Genomic DNA, 20,207 nt, shown 5'->3' on the forward strand with positions numbered 1-20,207 from the left:
ATGAACACATGAAACTTTAATATTCAATATTGTACAATGCTCAATAGTGTTAGCGTGCCTCTGTTCACTATGATGAGTTTGTGTTATTAGTAAAATAGGATTACATAGTTGAAAGTAGCTGTCCCACTTTCATTTTTCCAATTAGCCTTTATGATTATAGAAATAATCTGTTCGGGTAATTACTGTCCCTCAGTGTTCTAATCTAATCTAATCATAGTCCCCCCACCAATTGACATCAAAAACTCTGAAAGCATCTCATTTTTTGCCGGCAAAATGAATGTTAGATAGTTCACAATAAACTTTGGAGAATGAATGGATTTCTTTTCACAGGCAACCGTATGAGATCTCCCTCGCATCCTAAAGGACAGTAGGAAGAAAATATGTTGAGATTGAATGAAAACCAGAGAACAACACGTTGGAGTGGTTCAAGGTTGTGTCAAGCCACCTCCATTGGCTGAGGGGAGGTGAAGCTTATGTGGAAAGAAGAAAGGAAAAGGGTCTTGTTCAGGGTCACAGGCCATTACTCACAAAACGTCATTTAATTAGGAAATTCATTGTTACTGTTAGGTCCAATTTACTACATACTTATCATGGACCGAATTATAGAACTACCTACCCATTGCATAGCAACAATAGTGCTTGTTTATTATGGTGTTTGAAATGATTTGGCACATCTTGTTTGGGATGAAATTCATTTAAAAAAGGTAAGGTTAAGTTGATTTTTACTTCATGTAGATCATAATTTAGTCGAAAGTGCCAAGATTTGCTGAATTTGGAATACAGTATATGTTCTATAAAAATAACTTATTATTCCAAATTATTCAAACCCAATTGTACAGTTACGCTTATTTGCAAAATGTCAACAGATGGTCCCTGTTAATAAATAATGCTGACTTTAATATTAGATGCATTTGGGCGCCTTGCTATCTACTATAAGTTTTTACATTTTGCAATTAATATAATTTCAAATGGGGGTAGCAACTGTCTTCAAACAGTACATAAATCTGGGGATGTGCTCTTATTAGGGCCCGACCGATTTAATCAGCCGATATTTGCCCTTTTCAAATCGGCAGTTTATATATATATACACACTCAAATTTATAACTAATTAATTATGGAATTACCCACCCTAATTTATGATAACACTAAAATTGACTCAACCTAATTATCAATTAACCCTAATTAACCCTAATTCCCTAATTAATTAGTTATAAATTTGATTATTTAAGGAGTTAAAAAAATAAATAAAAATACACACATATATATATACACACACACACACACACATTAGAGCTGAACATAAAGATTCAAACAAACTTTTTTTTATTATTTTATAAATCAGCCAATTTTTGACGATTTCTCTCTCTGTTGTAAAAGTTAAACAAATACTAAAGGACAAGTATTGTAAAACAGTAAAATATTCTGCCTTAATTCATATCATTATTGTCGTAAATGTTACAGGACTACAAAAAGAAAAAAGTTATTTTATTCATTATGTATGTTTTAAATTAACTGGCCGAATGTGAGTTAGAGACTGTACCATGAAGCTCGGTTTTAGTCATCATTGACAAGTTGAATTAGAGACATGAATGAATACGACTAAAAACCATGAGGCAAATGTATTTACGGTAATCATTATCGAGTGAAACACTTTCATTCCCCTGCCTGATACGGGCCCGCTCACTCTTACTCTGTGAATATCAGCAAGTGAATCCCCTTCACATAATCCCGGCCTTCATCCGCAGGTTTATCCTAAACCTCACTCCCTCTCGCGAGGGTTACATTCCCTCATTACATAGAGATAGTTGCACTGAGCCCTCACCTAACGGCCTTGACTGTCGACAACCCAACAATTACTCAGGCGGCCTAGAAAGAACATGCTCGCAAGTGGGTGGATTACAAGCAAGCGGCAGAAGGAACACAGCTTTTAAAATTGGATGTGATCAAGCTTCAAAGCCGTCACAGAGAAGGAGAGTTCATGCTGCGTGTGGGAGCATAAGTAGACGACGTGTGTGTGTGTGTGTTAAACCCACATGTGATGGACTGTGACGGCTGTCAAGGTCGAAAGACTTCTTATTCTCATCTACAAACCGAAGAGACGCAAGAGGGTCTGCAGAATCGCATGTATTTTTAGTTACTCGACGAGAATCAAACAGCTTTGGGGCCAGATAGCTATCCAATTACAGCCAGTGTTTGCAGCAGTCACCTGACATTGTCTGAAAATGCCACATTGTAATTTGCATGGTCATTACTGCTGCACTTCAAAGAAAAACACACTTCATGTCGGGTTGTTGAATTAGGCCCTTACCCGAAGAGAAGTTACGTTGGGGTCTCGAGACGGGTAGCGAAACCGCTTGGGAGGCAAAATTACATGAAGAAATACAAACATACCGTAATTTCTCAAGTATAATATGCAATTTTTGGGGGAGGTGGGGGGGGGGGGGTTCTAGACCCAGTACAGAGGCCAAAAAATGTCTTGTAAATTTGATCCGCCACAGAAAAGAGTTTTTCAAAAAAACCTAAGGCTCTGAAATCATGAAAAATAAGACCCGCCCTTGAGCTGCAGGACTGTGTAGGCGTGTCCACTGGAAGCGTTGGAGAAAGCCGTTTACCGGTCACTCAAACACGCTCGGATCAATGTGCTCAAGTATCTGTAGTCAGCTATTGGATGTGATGCTGTGGTTATGGTTCATAAACGGTTAACTTTCCCGTGTGTCTGTTATGTAGGGAGAGAGACATAAGGACTAGGCGCTTACGCTTTGGCGGGGTCGAGTTCGAGCTCGATAATGGTTAAAACGTTATGTGCAGGTTCTCATCCATTAGAATGGCTAAGTACTTGTGACTCTATACATTTCAACTATATAAACAGTTGACAAGCTTGGAAGGTGAAAAGGAAGCTGCTTTCCATTTGAAAATAGCACGATCCTCGATTTAGCTATATTCAGCACTAACATGAGCAGAGTCAAACAGAACTGAACCATGTCGAAGGCCGATGCAACAACTCAAGAGTTTTTAAAGATGATGAAGAAGAACAATAAATTACTATATCATGAGCATAAAAATGGAACCTAGCGTCAGGCAAATTACCACAAAGATTGTTCACATACATTGTGAACAACAGTGGCCCAAATATGGAACCTTGAGTCATGCCCTTTTGAACAGGGATAAAAGTTGGCCTGGACACACTGCAATCTACAGTATCTGATAAATAATTAGAAACTGTGACAACTGTTCAGTAAATAGAAGTAATCTGTAAGTAATCTGGACAATTTTGTCAGCTACTGTACAAACATCCCTGCAAATAGCAGAGTGCACTTTTCAAAAAAGACTCGAGCACATTATCTAGATGTGCTGCTATAACGTCAACACAGCAGATGTTGAGCACTTATTTTTACATGCCACCTGAAGTCAGGTCACCAATATGATTTTTTTTGAATACATCTCGAAGCACCAGGATTCACACACATTCCCAATTGTGGAGCGAGCATATTCATTACGCGTCCGGGTATCACTATTTAATGAGTGACATTTAATTGGTGATGTACACATCAGTTAAAAAAAAAAAAAAAAAAAAAAAAAAAAAAAAACCCATCACTTTTCTTGGATTACCTCCAATTTTTTATTTTTTTTGCTTTAACACTGATAGGCATCAGTGACAGTTCTAGACAAGTCTTTAGACATATAAAGGACCTAGGTCTGAAAATGGAGACGCTAAATGAATAAATCACATCACTGGGCTTGAGACTTCCCTCTTGATAGTGTGGTAAGAATTTAAAATGACTCACCTTCACTCGCCATTTATTATTTTCAAACAAGACCTAGCACTTTCCACAATGGACTGGACAAGTTAGATGATGGTCTTGGCGAAATTCAACTCACGAGTACTCAAAGGTGCATTATACTTAAATATGAGAGTGAATTTCTGCATCAAATTATGGTAAAATTGAATTTAGTCCTGATGCCACCAGATTATAGTTCATTTATTAATGTTCAACTTCCCTTTCACACCCCTACTTTGTGCCAACTCTGGTGTGTGTGCACGTGTGTGCAAGAAAATATTTGAGGAAGTTGTGGTTAGGGTTGGACTTGGTCTCTGGGTGGGGAGCTTTCACAAATATCAAGGAGGTGATGAGAACATTTGGTCGTGCAGACTGAGATCAGATCAACGCAGGACTGCAGGTAAACAGGGTTTTACATTTATTGTAGTCAATGTAATGTAATCCCAAATATGGTTTTAGAATAAATATTGTGAAAATATTTGTGTGCGCCAGACACAGCTATCGTTGCGTCCCTCAGAGTGCCGAGTTTTTATTAGTTTCCCGATTCTAGTTTGGCTGCAATTCCATATGTCGAATTGCAAGTGAATGCTGTCCCAACGGCGCAGCCGTTGTCTAAAACAAAAACTATATTTAAATTTCATATAAACTTGTGGCTAAAATATGAAGCGTTATAAGTGGAAATGAATGCGCAAAAGTTAGTGCTCATGAGGTCAATGCAGGGCAGCGGACTGAATATAAATGATGGATCCTGGAGAAATTTGAAAAGTATGTGTGAGCGCCATCTTTCAATCAGGTAGGAAAACTGAAAAATGCCCCATCGTCATGAAAATGTATGTGGTGCTTTACCCACAATCTCTCCTTTTCATTTCCTCGCTTTGTATTCTCAGTTGATGGCAAAATGTAGCTACAGTAGCCAGCGTGATACGCTTTTGACAATTGCACCACAATTGTTTGTGGTTAAAAATGTTGTTTCTCGATAAGAACATTCAGGTGTCAGGAACTGCAGTTGGTAGGTGTGCGGGGCTCAGTCGCCCGCTGTAATTTGATTTGTTTGTGATTGTTGATTTGTTTCGGGTGGGGTCGGGGGTGTATGTATGTATGTATGTCTACATGTATGTGCTTTATCGAAATCGGCAATTTGGAGAATTGGGGAATTCATTCATGATGTTCAATAGGATCTGTTCCTTTGGTCTTTTATCCATCCTTTTTCTTTACCGCTTCTCCTCAGTAGGGTCACGGGCTGCTGGAGCCTTTCCCAGGTCTCTTCGGGCGGGAGGCGGGGTACACCCTAAACCGGTCGCCAGCCAATCGCAGGGCACATACAAACAAACAACCATTCGCACTCACATTCACAACTACAGGCAATTTAGAGTATTCAATCAACCTACCACGCATGTTTTTGGGTTGTGGGAGAAAACTGGAGTTCATGGAGAAAACCCACAGGGAGAAAATGCAAACTCCACACAGGCGGGGCCGGGATTTGAACCCCAGATGTGCGAACCAGTCATCCACCGTGCCGGCTCTTTGGTCTTTTAATTCATTTGAATTATTTTATGCACATGCAACATTGACATTTTTTATTATTATTTTTTTTTTGATGGATGAAAATCTTTGCCATAAACAAGAGCAGATTTGTGCAAATTGCGATTGTCCAGTTACGTGAAGTTCAGTTTGCTTAGTGTGCAGCTGGCTTACACTCACCGGAATACATGCCATTTATATTACACAGATGTGATTTTTGAGGAGCTTTTACTTTTTTTTTTTAGAACGTGTTAATTTCCATGATTATATTTCATGTGAAACTGGCTCCAGTCAGATTTTCAAAATTTAAAATGCTTTGCTTGTTACGCAGTTAGTGTCGCGAAGATACGACGTTTCAAAAGCTACAGCTTTTCGTTTACAAGCATCCTTTAATATTGACGATGTTATAGCAATACGTTTGTTGTGAAAAAGAAATCGGTTGTGAAATATTACTCAACCAGTTGAGAAGGGTGTCAACAGTTCCTCTTGGCAAACTTCCACCGTCTTTTCACTCTCTCCTTTTCCTTGACAGGGTTGTGCGTGAGCCAACATTGATGTTAAACACTCCAAAAAAGATGAATAAAGGCTCCACTGCTAATAATGACACTGGCTGTCCAGCCAAGTCAACTTGCCGTTACGGTCACATGACTGAAAATCATGTGACCCGTGCCACACAGCTCAGTGTGCGCGAGGAAAAACAAGGTCCGGTCACAACGAACAAACAGGAAGTCAGACGGCAATCGGGTCGTACGACCTCCACCTCCGGTCTGACCTCGTGCTCTCATCAACGCCGCTGGTCCAGTGACTGTTGCCACAGCAACAGCTCCCCTGTCATTATTGTCAAGAAAAACGTGGGGGAACCACAGCCTCCTCAGCGGGGGGCGTCCCTTCTGAGATGCCATCCTCCATCTCCCTGTCCAAGGCAACGCTATTCTAGCCCAATTACCGGGATAGACTCCACAACTCATCTGTCGACGTCCTCGTCTTCTTCCTGTTCTTCTCCTGTCCGGACATCTGTCATAACCGGCCATGACCCTCTCGGTTGGAAGTTACGTCCCAAATCCAGCACCTCCTCCAATCGGGCTCACACTAATAGGTTGTCACTGCAGATGCCAATCCCCGTCACCATTCCTGATCCGAATTTTCTCCTATCCAACACATCTGCCACATCTCCACTTGACCCCATACGGAAAACTAAAACCCACTTCGAATTCAAACCATCCCGTCGCCACCACTCTGACTCCTCGGCCTTCCTCGGTTCCATGCCTGTGGTGACACTTGAGGAGCTCCGTGACGTGCACCTCCGCTCCGCCGTTCGCTCGGATGAACGGGACGACGTCTTCTGTGAAGAGAAGGCGACCCCTCAGCCGCACAAAAAGCCACCAGCTGTTCCAGAAAAAAGTCCTCTGGCAAGAAAAATAGCACAACTTATTGCTCATTCGTGGCAGCACCAAATGCGTGCTGCCCGTAAAATTGAGCAAGAGGAAATCATTTACAGTGTAATGAAGCCAAAATCGAAAAGACAATAACCTGAAAACCATTGCACCCTGTATGCCAAAATAAATGGCATGCGCTTGAAAAGTGATGAATAATCACCAATGTACAAACAATACTTTGCTCACTGGATGGTGAGAGCAATTGTGCATTTGTTCCCATGTGCTTTAGTTTAAAGAGGACCCCCAAAGTTAAACACTATCATTCCGAGGCGTTATTTTAATTTCAAAATATTTTTTCCCCATAGGAAATAATGGAGAGTGAACTAGTTCTAGGCGTTGACTGCTGCCATCATAAAGCCTTTAACTCTAAAGGGAATTTTAAGGAACATTACAACATCCTAACTGTTATACAACAGCAACAAAAAACAAAAATGCTTAAAAAAATAAAAATAAAAAAAATATATTTTTCAATATAAGCAGCTCACACAAAAATGTTCATTTTACACTTGATAGATGGGCAAACAGAGATTCAGCTATTTTTACTTAAGCAATAAAAACATTTTTGCAATATGTCCCCTTGAAAGCTGCCATACATTCATCACTATTTTTGTTCTTTATACTTTTCTTTCTACATGCTATAGGTGTCTTTACTTCCACCCTTGGTTGCTTCTGTAAATTGCCTATGGTATTTTGTGCAAGAACAGTGCTTGTTTTATTCCCCAAAGTTATGCATCCCCCCCATTGACTTCTGTTTTTTTTTATAATGATGAGACATTGTAATAAAGATGTTTTAGTAAAATTCTTAAACAACAGTAGTGTGACTGTTGTTTAAGAATGACTTTCCGCTCCGGCCAGCCAACAACGCAATAATGAGCAACGATAACCATGCATTAAGAATGTAGAAAACGATTCAGTGAAGCATTGTGACCAGTTTGCATGACCAAGTTAGTCATGCAGTTTCCCTCCAACGTTGGGCATTATCATTTTAGATTGTTTGCATGTGGGAGACGGGGGCCAAAGGACTTGAATAAGTTCCTGACAACTTTGAGGAAAAAGTGAGGCATTTTTATGAAGAAAAAGTTATATATTTTCTTGACAAGATGCCTATTATTACCTGAACTAATTTGTATTTATGCGAATATGTGGTAATATTGCTAAGAATGCCTTGGCAAATTTAGGCTTTGGGAAAAAGGTTTGGAAGGATTCCGGTTTATAAATCTGGGTTTGGCCCACTGAGATGAGCAGTGGTCTCTTGGGTACAAATCTGCTGTACAGTCTGGAAGCAACGCTGCAGGCAGGGGGATGGTGGGATGGCAGTTAGCAGAGTTACACCAGGAAACGCTGAGACCCCAATCGCACACTGCAAAGAAGTCTGTAACAGCCGCTTCTAAATATAGGCTCCCCTTGTTCTTGTCGTCTGATATGCAAATTATTTGGAGCAAAGTTGTGCTTGCATATAAAATTGATTTGGATACTTTCCTCTGAAAACTAAATATAAATGCACTGAATAAATGAGAATTTTGGCATAAGATCAAAATGATGCCTCACACGGTGTTAATGGTCTGTTTTTTCCAGCAGACTTATTTGTTACGCTATACTGTCAGTCGAAAGAAAATGAGATTGCGGACATATGCCACTTTCTTTTGCCACAACTTGATTGTCACTTGCACAATATAATAAGATGAAAAACAACAGCTATGCCAAATATTCTGCCTTTACAACTCTAAAAATGTTTAGGTCAGTGGAACAATCTGTTTATTACTGTGGTTGTGATTTGTCTGTAGCAAAGAATTTTTATTATTTTATTTCTGGTTAAGGCAGGCTATGGCTGGTGGTTGTGTGGTATGGTGGCAAACCAAAACAACATTGTATAACTATTAACAAATACCGAAAAAAAGATACAGCTGGTTGTCAAAAGCAGAAGACATGGACTACTTGGCACAAACGAAGCAGTTTAGTGGAAATTGCCGTATTCACAGGACCAAAACAAATCTATTCCATTAATTGAGAGGCTAAGAAACGTTAATAATTGTGGTAGTTTATGCAATTCACTAGTTTCAAACCTCAGCTATTGTCATTAATGCACATATATGTACGTAAACACTTCATACAGTACATACAGAGATGAATGGATGGATAGGAATAGGAATGAAGATGATTAATCAACAATTTATGAAGCAATTGTCTGGCCTCAGCCTTGTAGAGACAATAACATGAAAGAAAACAAATTCTGACAGGACTAAATATTCCAAAAGAGACATTTGACCTTCTTCCACTCCTTTTCAGGTGTTAACTATTCAAGAGACGGACTATCTGCTGATAAACGGAAGCATAGGGAATATTTGTTGCCCGCCCCCAAACAAAAAGTCACAGAAACCAGGGGACATGTTGTTGAAAGCGCTTTCTGTTTTCCAGAGATACAGCTTTGACAAAAGCTGAATTGCAAAGCAAACAACTGGGGTGGGGGAAGAAAAAAAAAAAAGTAAGAATGAGAAAATCAAATTGCAAAATAGCTTGAAATGTAGATTCAACAAATATGCTGACAGAAAAGAGAAAAAAATTGCACAAAGCTGGAAAGGGTTTTTACATCGTTAAACTACTTCTTGGCAAAAGCAATGACCTTGAGGTGCTCTTTTGTTCAATTCAGTTTTGTTTTTTTTAAACCGCCTGTCTCAAAATGTGCAAACAAGCAGTTTTTTGAAAGACTGCAGAAGCAGGAATATTTTGTTTTCAACTGTGATTCCAAACATTACAAGGCTTTACTTTAAACACACAAACAGTCTGTGTAAGTAATCAGTCACTCCATACACAGTTTTTTTTCCTCCCCAATTTACAGTAAGCTAAAAATATCTTAAGCCTACGTTTACTGATTGACAAAGCCTATACGCAGCGACAAGGGTATGAATAAAATATGCTTTAAGAAGGTGAGTGCAAGTGTGAACCTGTGGCCTTTGACTAACGTGATGTATGACGTCGCACAGACAGCTGCACGGCACAGATAAGAAGCTCAATAAATGGAGACACGTACAGTGAAGAAGCAATCAGAGAATCATATAAAATCGGAGTGCTGCCATTTCATAAAAATAAAAATGCGCACCCTGTGCAGCGCAATCACATCTATTAGATGGACCAGCATTGGTATGCTAGTTAAATTTAATCAAACTCCTATCAAAAAATGTGCATGATGAGCAAGAGATTGGATTGAGAGAAAAAAAAAAACATGAAATTTCAATTTGTCATATCTATAAAAAAATACATACATATATATATATATATATATATATATATATATATTTATTTGACTGAATGACAAACTTGAAAAACCTTGGCAGAAAAACAATGAGTTTATATAGACTTCCTTTCACAAATCCATACAAATAGTTTTTGGGACTTCTTTGGAAAGGAAAACGAAATGTGCCTTTAAAATAAGATCTTTTTGTGAATACTCTTGATATCTTTAGGAAATTAATATTGTTGTTACCATGGTGACACCAGATTACTTCAGCAAGCGCTAAGTAGTCTATAAACCTATAATATTGGTGGAAAAGCAAGATACGTCCTGGAGTAAATTACAGTACAGTAGCAGTCCAAGTAAATCACCTCCAAGGGAAAGCCTTGGAGCATATTGTATAAAATCTCCATGTTACAATAATTCCAAATCAAGTCAGAGTGGAACACTTGAGTTCCCTTCTCTGGATGGAACAGTACAAATTAAACGAAAGGGGAAAAAAATATTAATACATCACAAACATCTGGTTTAAAGTTTAATTTAAAAATGTGGTTTCTGTAAGTTTGCAACCTTGTTAGATTTAAGAAGGGTATTAAACCTTCATGATAATATATGGGTAGCTAGGTAGATGAGATAGAGAGCTGAAAAGCTGCTATCTAAGAGAAGCCCATTTCCCATTGAGCTGTTGAGTTATTAAAAAATATATTAATTTGAAAAAAATCACTGAATGCCTCTTCTTTATTTCCCTCCAAATACTCAGCGACCTTTGCCCCGAGACTTGGCTGCTAATGGATTCACACTCTGGGAGATTGTACTGACATAGTGGGCTGCATTAGCCTGGACTGCAGCATGCAATAATAGACTGGAGCCAATGAGGAACATTTACATGAATAACAGTTCTTTACCTCACACCAGCAATAACTTTAACAGTGTTTATTATTTCAACCTTATCACTAATTTTGGTTCAGAGCAGCTGACAAGATGTTTTTTTAAACGACACTCAGGGAAAAAAAGGAAGACGACAAGAAAAACACCCTTTATAAGGAATGTCAATGAAAAGATAGTGTGAATTCAATTGTAATTAAGGGAAGACTTTACAACAGAAGTTACGCAAAGTAGGCAGACTCACATTCAAAGCGAGTGTTTTTTTCCCCCAACCTCAATTCCAATGAAGTTGGAACGTTTTGTTAAACAGAAATAAAAACAGAACACAATGATTTGCAAATCATGTTCAATCTATATTTAATTGAATACACTGCAAAGACAATATATTTAATGTTCAAACTGAGAAACTTTATTGTTTTAAGCAAATAATTATTAACTTGGAATTTTATGGCTGCAACACGTTCCAAAAAAGCTGGGACAGGGTCATGTTTACCACTGTGTAACATCACCTTTTCTTTTAACAACATTCAATAAATGATTGGAAACTGAGGGCACTAATTGTTGAAGCTTTGTAGGTGGAATTCTTTCCCATTCTTGCTTGATGTACAGCTTCAGCTGTTCAACAGTCCGGGGTCTCCGTTGTCGTATTTTACGCTTCATAATGCGCCACACGTTTTCAATGGGAGACAGGTCTGGACTGCAGGCAGGCCAGTCTCGTCCCCGCACTCTTTTACTACGAAGCCACGCTGTTGTAACACGTGCAGACTGTGGTTTGGCATTGTCTTGCTGAAATAAGCAGGGGCGTCCATGAAAAAGACGTCGCTTGGATGGCAGCATATGTTTCTCCAAAACCGGTATGTACCTTTCAGCATTAATGGTGCCTTCACAGATGTGTAAGTTACCGATGCCATTGGCACTAACACAGCCCCATACCATCACAGATGCTGGCTTTTGAACTTTGCATCCATAACAGTCCGGATGGTTCTTTTCATCTTTGGCCCAGAGGACACGATGTCCACAATTTCCAAAAACAATTTGAAATGTGGACTCGTCGGACCACAGAACACTTTTCCGCTTTGCATCAGTCCATCTTAGATGAGCTCGGGCCCAGAGAAGCCGGCGGCGTTTCTGGGTGTTGTTGATAAATGGCTTTTGCTTTGCATAGTAGAGTTTCAAGTTGGAGTTACAGATGTAACGCTAAATTGTATTTACTGACACTGTTTTTATGAAATGTTCCTGAGCCCATGTGGTGATATCCTTTACACATTGATGTCGGTTTTTGATGCAGTGAGGGATCGAAGGTCACGGGCATTCAATGTTGGTTTTCAGCCTTGCCGCTTACATTCAGTGATTTCTCCAGATTCTCTGAACCTTTTGATAATATTATGGACCGTAGATGATGAAATCCCTAAATTCCTTGCAATTGTACATTGAGGAACATTGTCCTTAAACTGTTCGACTATTTTCCCACGCACTTGTTCACAAAGAGGTGAACCTTGTCCCATCTTTGCTTGTGAATGACTGAGCAATTCAGGGAAGCTCCTTTTATACCTAATCATGGCACCTGTTCCCAATTAGCCTGTTCACCTGTGGGATGTTCCAAACAGGTGCTTGATGAGCCACCTGTCCCAGTTGTTTTGGTACATGTTGCAGCCATAAAATTCCAAGTTAATGATTATTTGCTAAAAACAATCAAGTTTATCAGTTTGAACATTAAATATATTGTCTTTTTAGTGTATACGATTCAATATAGGTTGACCATGATTTGCAAATCATTGTATTCTGTTTTTATTTATGTTTAAGACAACGTCCCAACTTCATTGGAATTGGGGTTGTACATTCGGTGGCAATTAAGGATGTGAAAAGGGATTTGTTTGGTCCATCTACCACTTGAATCACCTTCACATTATGCCTTCATTTTTAAAATGGAGACCAGGTATCTTCTTTTATTTAACAGTGGTTGACTTGACAACCCCAGATTACTTTCGTCATCTATAATATTGGTGGAAAAGCATCGGCACCTCTCATGAGAAATGGTATTCTATAACTCAAGGGAAGCACCACAGCAAAACACAAAAACAACACAGTGCAAAAAAAAAAAAAAAAAAAATATATATATATATATATATATATATATATAAATATATAATAATTCCAACACCCTTGATGATGAGTTGGTGTTCTTTCCAACTAAAGGATATTACTATTAAAACAGTATTGTGGATAACAAAATGTTAGAATACTCTGACTGATCATTACTGACTAAATTGAGACTATTATGATATGTGTAATATGTGTAAAGGCACAGCTCTGCATGTAAAGACACAGCTCTGCATCCCATCTGAATGATGGCAGTCATGCGCACGCCACACAAACTAGACTCGACTCCAGAAGTGCTGTAAGTGCACCAGGCGTCCCAGATGCTTCTTAGCCTTGATCGTGCTGCTAGGCTTGACTCAGTTTTGTGTTAATTAAATGGACAGGATCCATCTATCCATCCATCCATTTTCTGAGCCGCTTCTCCCCACTAGGGTCGCGGGTAGGTATGCTGGAACCTATCCCAGCTATCATCGGGCAGGAGGTCGGGTACACCCTGAACTGGTTGCCAGCCAATCGCAGGGCACATATAAACAAACAACCATTTGCACTCACATTCACACCTAGGGGCAATTTAGAGTCTCCAATTAATGCATGTTTTTGGGATGTGGGAGGAAACCGGAGTGCCCGGAGAAAACCCACGCAGGTACGGGGAGAACACGCAAACTCCACACAGACGGGTCCGGGGATTGAACCCCGATCCTCAGAACTGTGAGGCAGATGCACTAACCAGTCGTACACCGTGCCGCTTAATGGACAGTAATGCACCAAAAATGGATGAGGGGAGTGGCTCCAAATGAAGCAGGAGAGGGAAAATTGCATTCAGACTACAAAGGGTCCATTTTGGGGAAAAGTATCTCTAATTTACATGCATCATCATTTGCTTCCACATTGGATACACATTTATGCAGAAATGGTCCTATTTTATATAGTACAGTGGTGACTTACAAGTTTTTCCAGATACAAGCTATTGGTTAGTTTGACTTGCGAGCGGAGACTTGAGATATGAGCGCAGTATAGCGGCAGTGAAATAACCTCACTTCACAATAAGCAGCACTTTGGCAAACAGTGACCAATTCTTCACAAAAAGCTGCTTCAAGCTGTTTATTGCCATTCACAGTTGAAGCTTACTGTCAAACTAAAGCAAAGCAAAGCAAATTTATTTATATAGCACATTACATTCACAAGGTAACTCAATGCGCTTTACGTGATTAAAAGCATTTAAAAACAAAGAAAAAAACAGCTTATAAACATTTAAAAGAAGAACAAAATAAAAATACAATTAAAACAGCATACAGTCCAAGAAATAGCATTTAAAAGTGGATATGCTCTAAACTAAATTAAAAATAAAACAAAGATAATGACACCTTGTGCATTTAAACCAACCACATAGCTTAGCCTTTCAGTTCGCTAAATAGTATATAGGTTGTGGTGCTTTAACCATTTAGGCAATGGATTGAAGACAAATGGTGGAGCATGCCATGTAAATAGTACTCAGTCATATATTCTTTATCTTCTGCATTGAGTGACTAATTTAGTGCCGTACTGATGAGCTGCAAGAAGAGTCGAGTTGTCTCATTAAAAATCTATATCCGTCTGTCAGTCATTGATACACTGTGACAAAAACTCTCATACCTTTAATTCCATTTTATTTTGCACAAGATTATATGATATTATGATATTTTTTTCCCTATTAAAATACACATTACAACAAATGTTTTCTTTTGTGGAAGGCTCGAACAAATTAATGGCATCTCCATTCATTTCAATAGGAAAAGACTATTTGAGATGCAAGTGTTTTGAGTTATAAGCGTAGCCAAGTAACGACTTAAACTCGTATCTCAACACACTACTGTATTATGCTGGATACCAAGTGTGGAAGGTGAGAAACGGGCTTTAAGTATAAAAAGTAAATTATGTGAACTCTATATATATATATATATATATATATATATTTATATATTAGTAATGATGGTCACAGAGGAAACAGTTTTGAGAATAGACATTTTGACTAAATGTCAAAAATATTCTTGTGTAATATTAATCTATGACAACTTAGAACATGAGTGGAATCATTGAAAATGAGAGAGAGAGAGAGAGAGAGAGATGTTTTTCTTACCCGAATGTTATCAAATGACGCTTTGTTAGTGACATCATAGAGAAGAAGGAGAGCTGTAAAAACAAATCAACATCACATCTTATGAAACAAGTGTAGTAAATTTGACAGTTGCTTTCACTGACTGCAGTTGGCCAAAGTGCTGAGCTCTCACACTCACTAAATTATGAGTGTTACACCTCACGATATATTGACACAAACTGTATAATTACGGTATCTCCAAATGCACCATGCAGGACCATTTCAGGCAACACAGCCGAGAGGCTGTGTAATGTAATGCTCTGCCAAACACAGAATCATTACACTTACATGGGCAAATGTCGCATTTTCTCTCCAGGATCAAATTTCATCTGGAAGAATTAGTCTGAGCTATAATATGCATGGCATCTCTCCTCCACTGCCTCTGTTCCCTTGAGACATTTTCTTCTTAACTTACATCTCCACTCACTCCATCTTGCGCAATGAGCACTGCGTCTTTGAGGACTGAATGCCAAATGCTTATGAAATGGCATGGCCAATATAGTTTTCGAGCTTTTTTTCTATGCAAGTACTGGATAGCTCATTTTGCGGCATAAAGTTCGTAAAATTCTCTTAAAATACTCAACCAGGGACAGTTTGTCAGTGCCAATCCTTAATACATTGCATCACACTTTTAGAAATGTGTGGAATGGATGCACAAGAAGAATGAAGCAGACCAGACATACCTTTTCTCTGGTGTGGAAAGAACCTTACACATACGGGACCTCCTTTGTCCATTTCGTAAAGGGATTTAAATTAACCCTGAACACCTCACATCCAGGAGTACAGGTAGGTAATACGTTGGACGAAAACCCATGTAAGGTGGCAATTTTTCCACCTTTGGGGTCATTTCTGTTGTGAAAATGTTGAAAATCTAAATGTGACAAAGTGCAGTAGACCTTGGAAAAAAGGTAAGGATCAGATTTTACATTAAACAAGCCTTAAACAAGTCATTCCAGCATAATTGCACAAGGGTGAAAGCAATTTTGAACACCGGAGGACGCCTGGTTGTATAAGACGAATACATCGGGCACATCAAATCTTGTGCGCTGACTTCATTTGCTGTTGTGTTACAGCAGGTGTTTGCTTTGCATTGATTACGTTGCACAAATCTGTTGCCGAGTGTCTGAGGCGCTAAGAAGTAGACCGGTGATGGATACAAGGGGAGGGGCTGTGATCCATAAACCAGAGCTGCCATCCATCATGTCTGAGATGATAATCTTCATCAATAATCACAGGTTGACCTTGGGCACTCTTATTTCCATGAAAGTAAACAGCTATTATACCATTTGACGTGGGCCTTTAATACACTGGAGGGTTTCATTTTTCAAATAAATGGCTGATATTCAAATCACGTTGTCGCAAAGTTGTTGACTACATTTGTAGCTGCTGCGAAACACCCAGCAAAATAATTAAATTCGACTGATGTGGCTGAAGTATGGATGCACTTTTTAATCCACTAATTGATCAATGAATCTCAAGGTCACCTCAACAGTGCTGGCAACGGTAGTTGGTCTTTCATCCAAAGTCAGATGGGATAGTCAACAGCATTGAAGTTGACGTAATCAATGTTCCAATGAGCCTCAAGTTAATTTGCGAATTCGCACAATTGAGGTGATGTGTTAATTATTACATTATTATTATTGTTAATTGTTACAAATTAGCAACAACAAGCAGTTATTGTCTTAAATGGATCTAATCTATTCATTTTAGCGCCCATGATAAAAAGCATGTTTGTCATTCCACCATGAATGAGTATTTCCAAATTTCAGATCAACAAAATGTTAAATGTGTGTTCAGCCTGCTTTTGTCAATCCTACTCTATTCCTTTCAGTGCCACGGTGCTTCAAGCTTCAAAAGTGATTGTTTTTGTGTGGAAAGGCTTGCTTTCCCTTCATTATATATATATATATATATATATATATATATATATATATATATATATATAGATATATAGATATATAGATATATATATATATATACATAGATATATGTCTATATATATTTATATATAAAGTTTTCTTCATACCCAGTATGTCACTTTTAAAAAAAAAAACATATTTCTCCCTTTCTGTTCCACCCAAATTACTTGACTCCCCCATTGAGTATGTGTTCTGTCTTTTTTTTTTTTTTTTAAATTAATTAATTTATTTATTATTATTTTTTTTTTTAAACAAACAGCGGTTTAGCCTCATGCTGTGGAAATGGAAAAATGCCAGCTCCACTTAGCAACAGGGAAGGTGCAGTTTGCTTCTGGACGCAGCTGGACCTCTTGCACTTTGCATCAAATGAGCCTGGCAGATGACACCGGGCTCACAGCAACTAGCGAGCTCATCTGCACTGGTTGTTTGCATCGTTAAATTGTAAATTTCACAAATCAAGTGTTCAGTGTTAAGTGTTGTAATGTTTGGTTATTGGATAATTTAAAAGCTCACAATCTAATGCGTTCACTCCAACTGTGTCTGAGCACCACCAAATGTTCTGAATGTTTCATACAAAGATAAGGGAATGTGCGCCCAACTAAGCTGCATACAGTACAGTGGAACCACTGAAGCAGAATGCCCCTTAAATCTTGACATGTCGACCCTCTCGAGTTTCCATAATGCAGAGAGGCAAGAGCCTGAAATCAGTCCAACCCCAGACATCACACAAAAATGAAAACAAAATAAAAATAATGTCATAGTTGAAACACAAAAACAAAATGAGCAAACTTCATTTTAGCCTTCCCATTGCCTGCAGAGGATCTAAATGAAGCAACTTCCTGTGGCTCATGTTCCTTTTGGATTATTCCAATTTTTTGGGAGTCAAAACGAAGGGACACGACTAAAGTGTGGATTTTATTTTTTTAAAAAACTTTTAATTGAATAAATGTAAATTGTGGATATTTTTCTGAATGTGACACACTTAACGTCACAACATGGCAATTTAACATCAGTAAACATCAAGACAAGGCTTTGATACCAAGGATTTCTTTTGTACAAAACCTTGTATAGGCTAAGCGTTATGCTAGAATAGATGGAGTGTTCTCTGACAGGCACCTGTTTCTTTGGCTAATATTCTAAAGCAGCCTTTTTTTTCCCCAAGGAGCTCACCCACTGTGACACCATGGAAAATGATGTCTCAAAATCGGAGCGTGGATGAAAATGGATGATTATTCATTTGTTGTGCATTTGTTCATTTATTCTTATGCTTCAAGGTTTCTGTGACTGGCATCCTCGGCAAGCCATTCATAGGCATGGATAGTCATGGCATTTCCATGAAAAGTTGTTTGCTTCGATTTTTTTTAACTAATGGTCGAAAAGCTTATTGGCGAAAAACCTCAAATAACACTAAGACTCTTTTTTTTTTTTAAATGCATGTTTGTCTACATGACGACGTTTTGGGAGCTAAAATATGCAAACTTTAATGGAAGTTTTTTTTAAACGGCAGCATTGCTGTTTATGACTAACATCCAGTGTGTAATGACTGCGTTAAATCAGGGGTGTCAAATTCACGGTGGGCCAAAATTAAAAATTGGGACAACGCCGTGGGCCAAACTCAATATTTAATGAAAAATCACTGCGATGTGCATGTTTCCCTTTTCGGCAGAAATGTAGCGTTAAAGTTTATCATTGACAATAAACTTAAATTTTGCTTAAACACTGAATCTGGAACAAACAAACTTTAATATTATAAAGAGAACTCAAATTTGCGATAAAAGACATCAGTGGTATTTGTTTGTTGTTTTGTATTTAAATAGATAACATGAATTCTTCTGTCTCTCCATCTTCTATTTTTCTATCTCCAGCTACCTTTCTTTTTGATGTAAATTTCAAAGGCCCACAACAACAACTAAACAAAAATAAGAATGTCCTTCAATAAAAATCCAAACCTCAAACTATTAACAGTCCCTGCCGAGGAATTGATAAAGGGCATTAAAAAAACATGAATTCAATTATGTTATATGCTTTGTTACAGCCACGTTGCTCCGCACACGACAAACAGGTCTGTCTTTTACTTTAGTGAACAGGTAATCTGCCTCCCACCTGTCTTGGAAGTTAACCGTTTCCATCTTTCGTTTGGCCATTTTTGGGAATGGGAAGTGTACATTTGCCCGAGGAGACTGGTAGCACAATTGCTAACGACTGCAACAGAAAGGGAAGGGGCGCTCGCTGGTCTAGAATGATGGGCCAACACACTAGCAAAGCATTCTGGGATTTCTAATATTAGCGGCACATGTGCTAGATACTGGAGGGCCAGCTCTAATACACATTTAATATGGTCTTGCGGGGCAAATATAATTACATCGGGGGCCGGGCCTGAGTTTGACATATGTGCGTTAAATGTTCTGTTTGGGCATTCACAAGCAGACCAAACCAGAAGGTGAGGGGTCATGCTGGAACATTGCTATTTTCAAAGAAAAAAACTTTTGCAATCAATAGGTTTCTGTTGTGTAAACATACCCTTAATTTAGATTATCTGGAGCCGAACAATAAATAGCTTTAGATTCAAGAGTTGCTCACTTCTATCCGTTAAGGTTCACATATAAGGCAAACTTCTCTCACTATAAGAGTTTTACATTTCAAGGTCGGAACGATGTTCAATTATCTCACAAGAATCGTCAGCTACGGTGTCAGGCGTGTTTGGGTTGCAAACTCTTGCACGGTAATGCCTGTCAGACTGACTGAACTTTTGTTGAAAAGTCAGGAACAGATTGGCGATTCGAAAGAGCAGTTTGAGGCTCCCCTGTTGCCTTGTTAAACATGTGCGCGCAAACTGCTGTACAGATCTGACAGATGAGTTTAACGAGGGACAACTGGCCTGCACCCCCTCACAAACGCGCACACTGATAACATCACATGTACACGTATGTCTGTATTCTTACCAGTAATACTTTTATTTAAAAAAAAAAAAACTTTGGAAATGTAGTTGGCTATAATTATCAGTTACCCTGTTGAAAATGCAATAGCATAACTTTTGTTTTTTTAATTACTTACTCATAATAACTATCTACATTTCATTACATTTTGATTATTTTCTTTAATTTTGAATGAATGCATCAACAGGAGCCGTGGATGTTTCCTCGAAAATTTAGTTTATTAGTTTGGAATCACTCACATATTTGTTCTTTATACAAATAATAAACT

At 38.5% G+C, this 20,207-nt stretch overlaps 2 protein-coding genes across 4 annotated transcripts in view; one reads left to right on the forward strand and one right to left on the reverse strand.

Annotated features, from left to right (window-relative positions):
* Window positions 1-20,207, reverse strand: part of LOC133417815 (ras-related protein Rab-26) — a 44,204-nt gene that overhangs the window by 8,091 nt on the left and 15,906 nt on the right. For all 3 annotated transcript variants that reach the window (XM_061705946.1, XM_061705947.1, XM_061705945.1), the window contains exon 6: window positions 15,067-15,119. In XM_061705946.1, the coding sequence (XP_061561930.1) occupies window positions 15,067-15,119 (53 nt within the window). The remainder of the gene's footprint in view (window positions 1-15,066; window positions 15,120-20,207) is intronic.
* Window positions 4,120-7,560, forward strand: LOC133418029 (uncharacterized). The gene is made up of 2 exons (XM_061706340.1): window positions 4,120-4,179; window positions 5,833-7,560. Exon 2 carries the CDS (start codon window positions 5,855-5,857, stop codon window positions 6,827-6,829), a length of 975 nt encoding a protein of 324 aa, XP_061562324.1. The 5' UTR covers window positions 4,120-4,179; window positions 5,833-5,854; the 3' UTR covers window positions 6,830-7,560.

This window comes from Phycodurus eques, chromosome 19 (genome assembly GCF_024500275.1).
Source record: "Phycodurus eques isolate BA_2022a chromosome 19, UOR_Pequ_1.1, whole genome shotgun sequence".
Taxonomy (NCBI): domain Eukaryota; kingdom Metazoa; phylum Chordata; class Actinopteri; order Syngnathiformes; family Syngnathidae; genus Phycodurus; species Phycodurus eques.

What these genes read in the sequence shown, in the direction of transcription:
- LOC133418029 (XM_061706340.1), top strand. Translation starts at nt 5,855, where the DNA reads ATGTTAAACACTCCAAAAAAGATGAATAAAGGCTCCACTGCTAATAAT.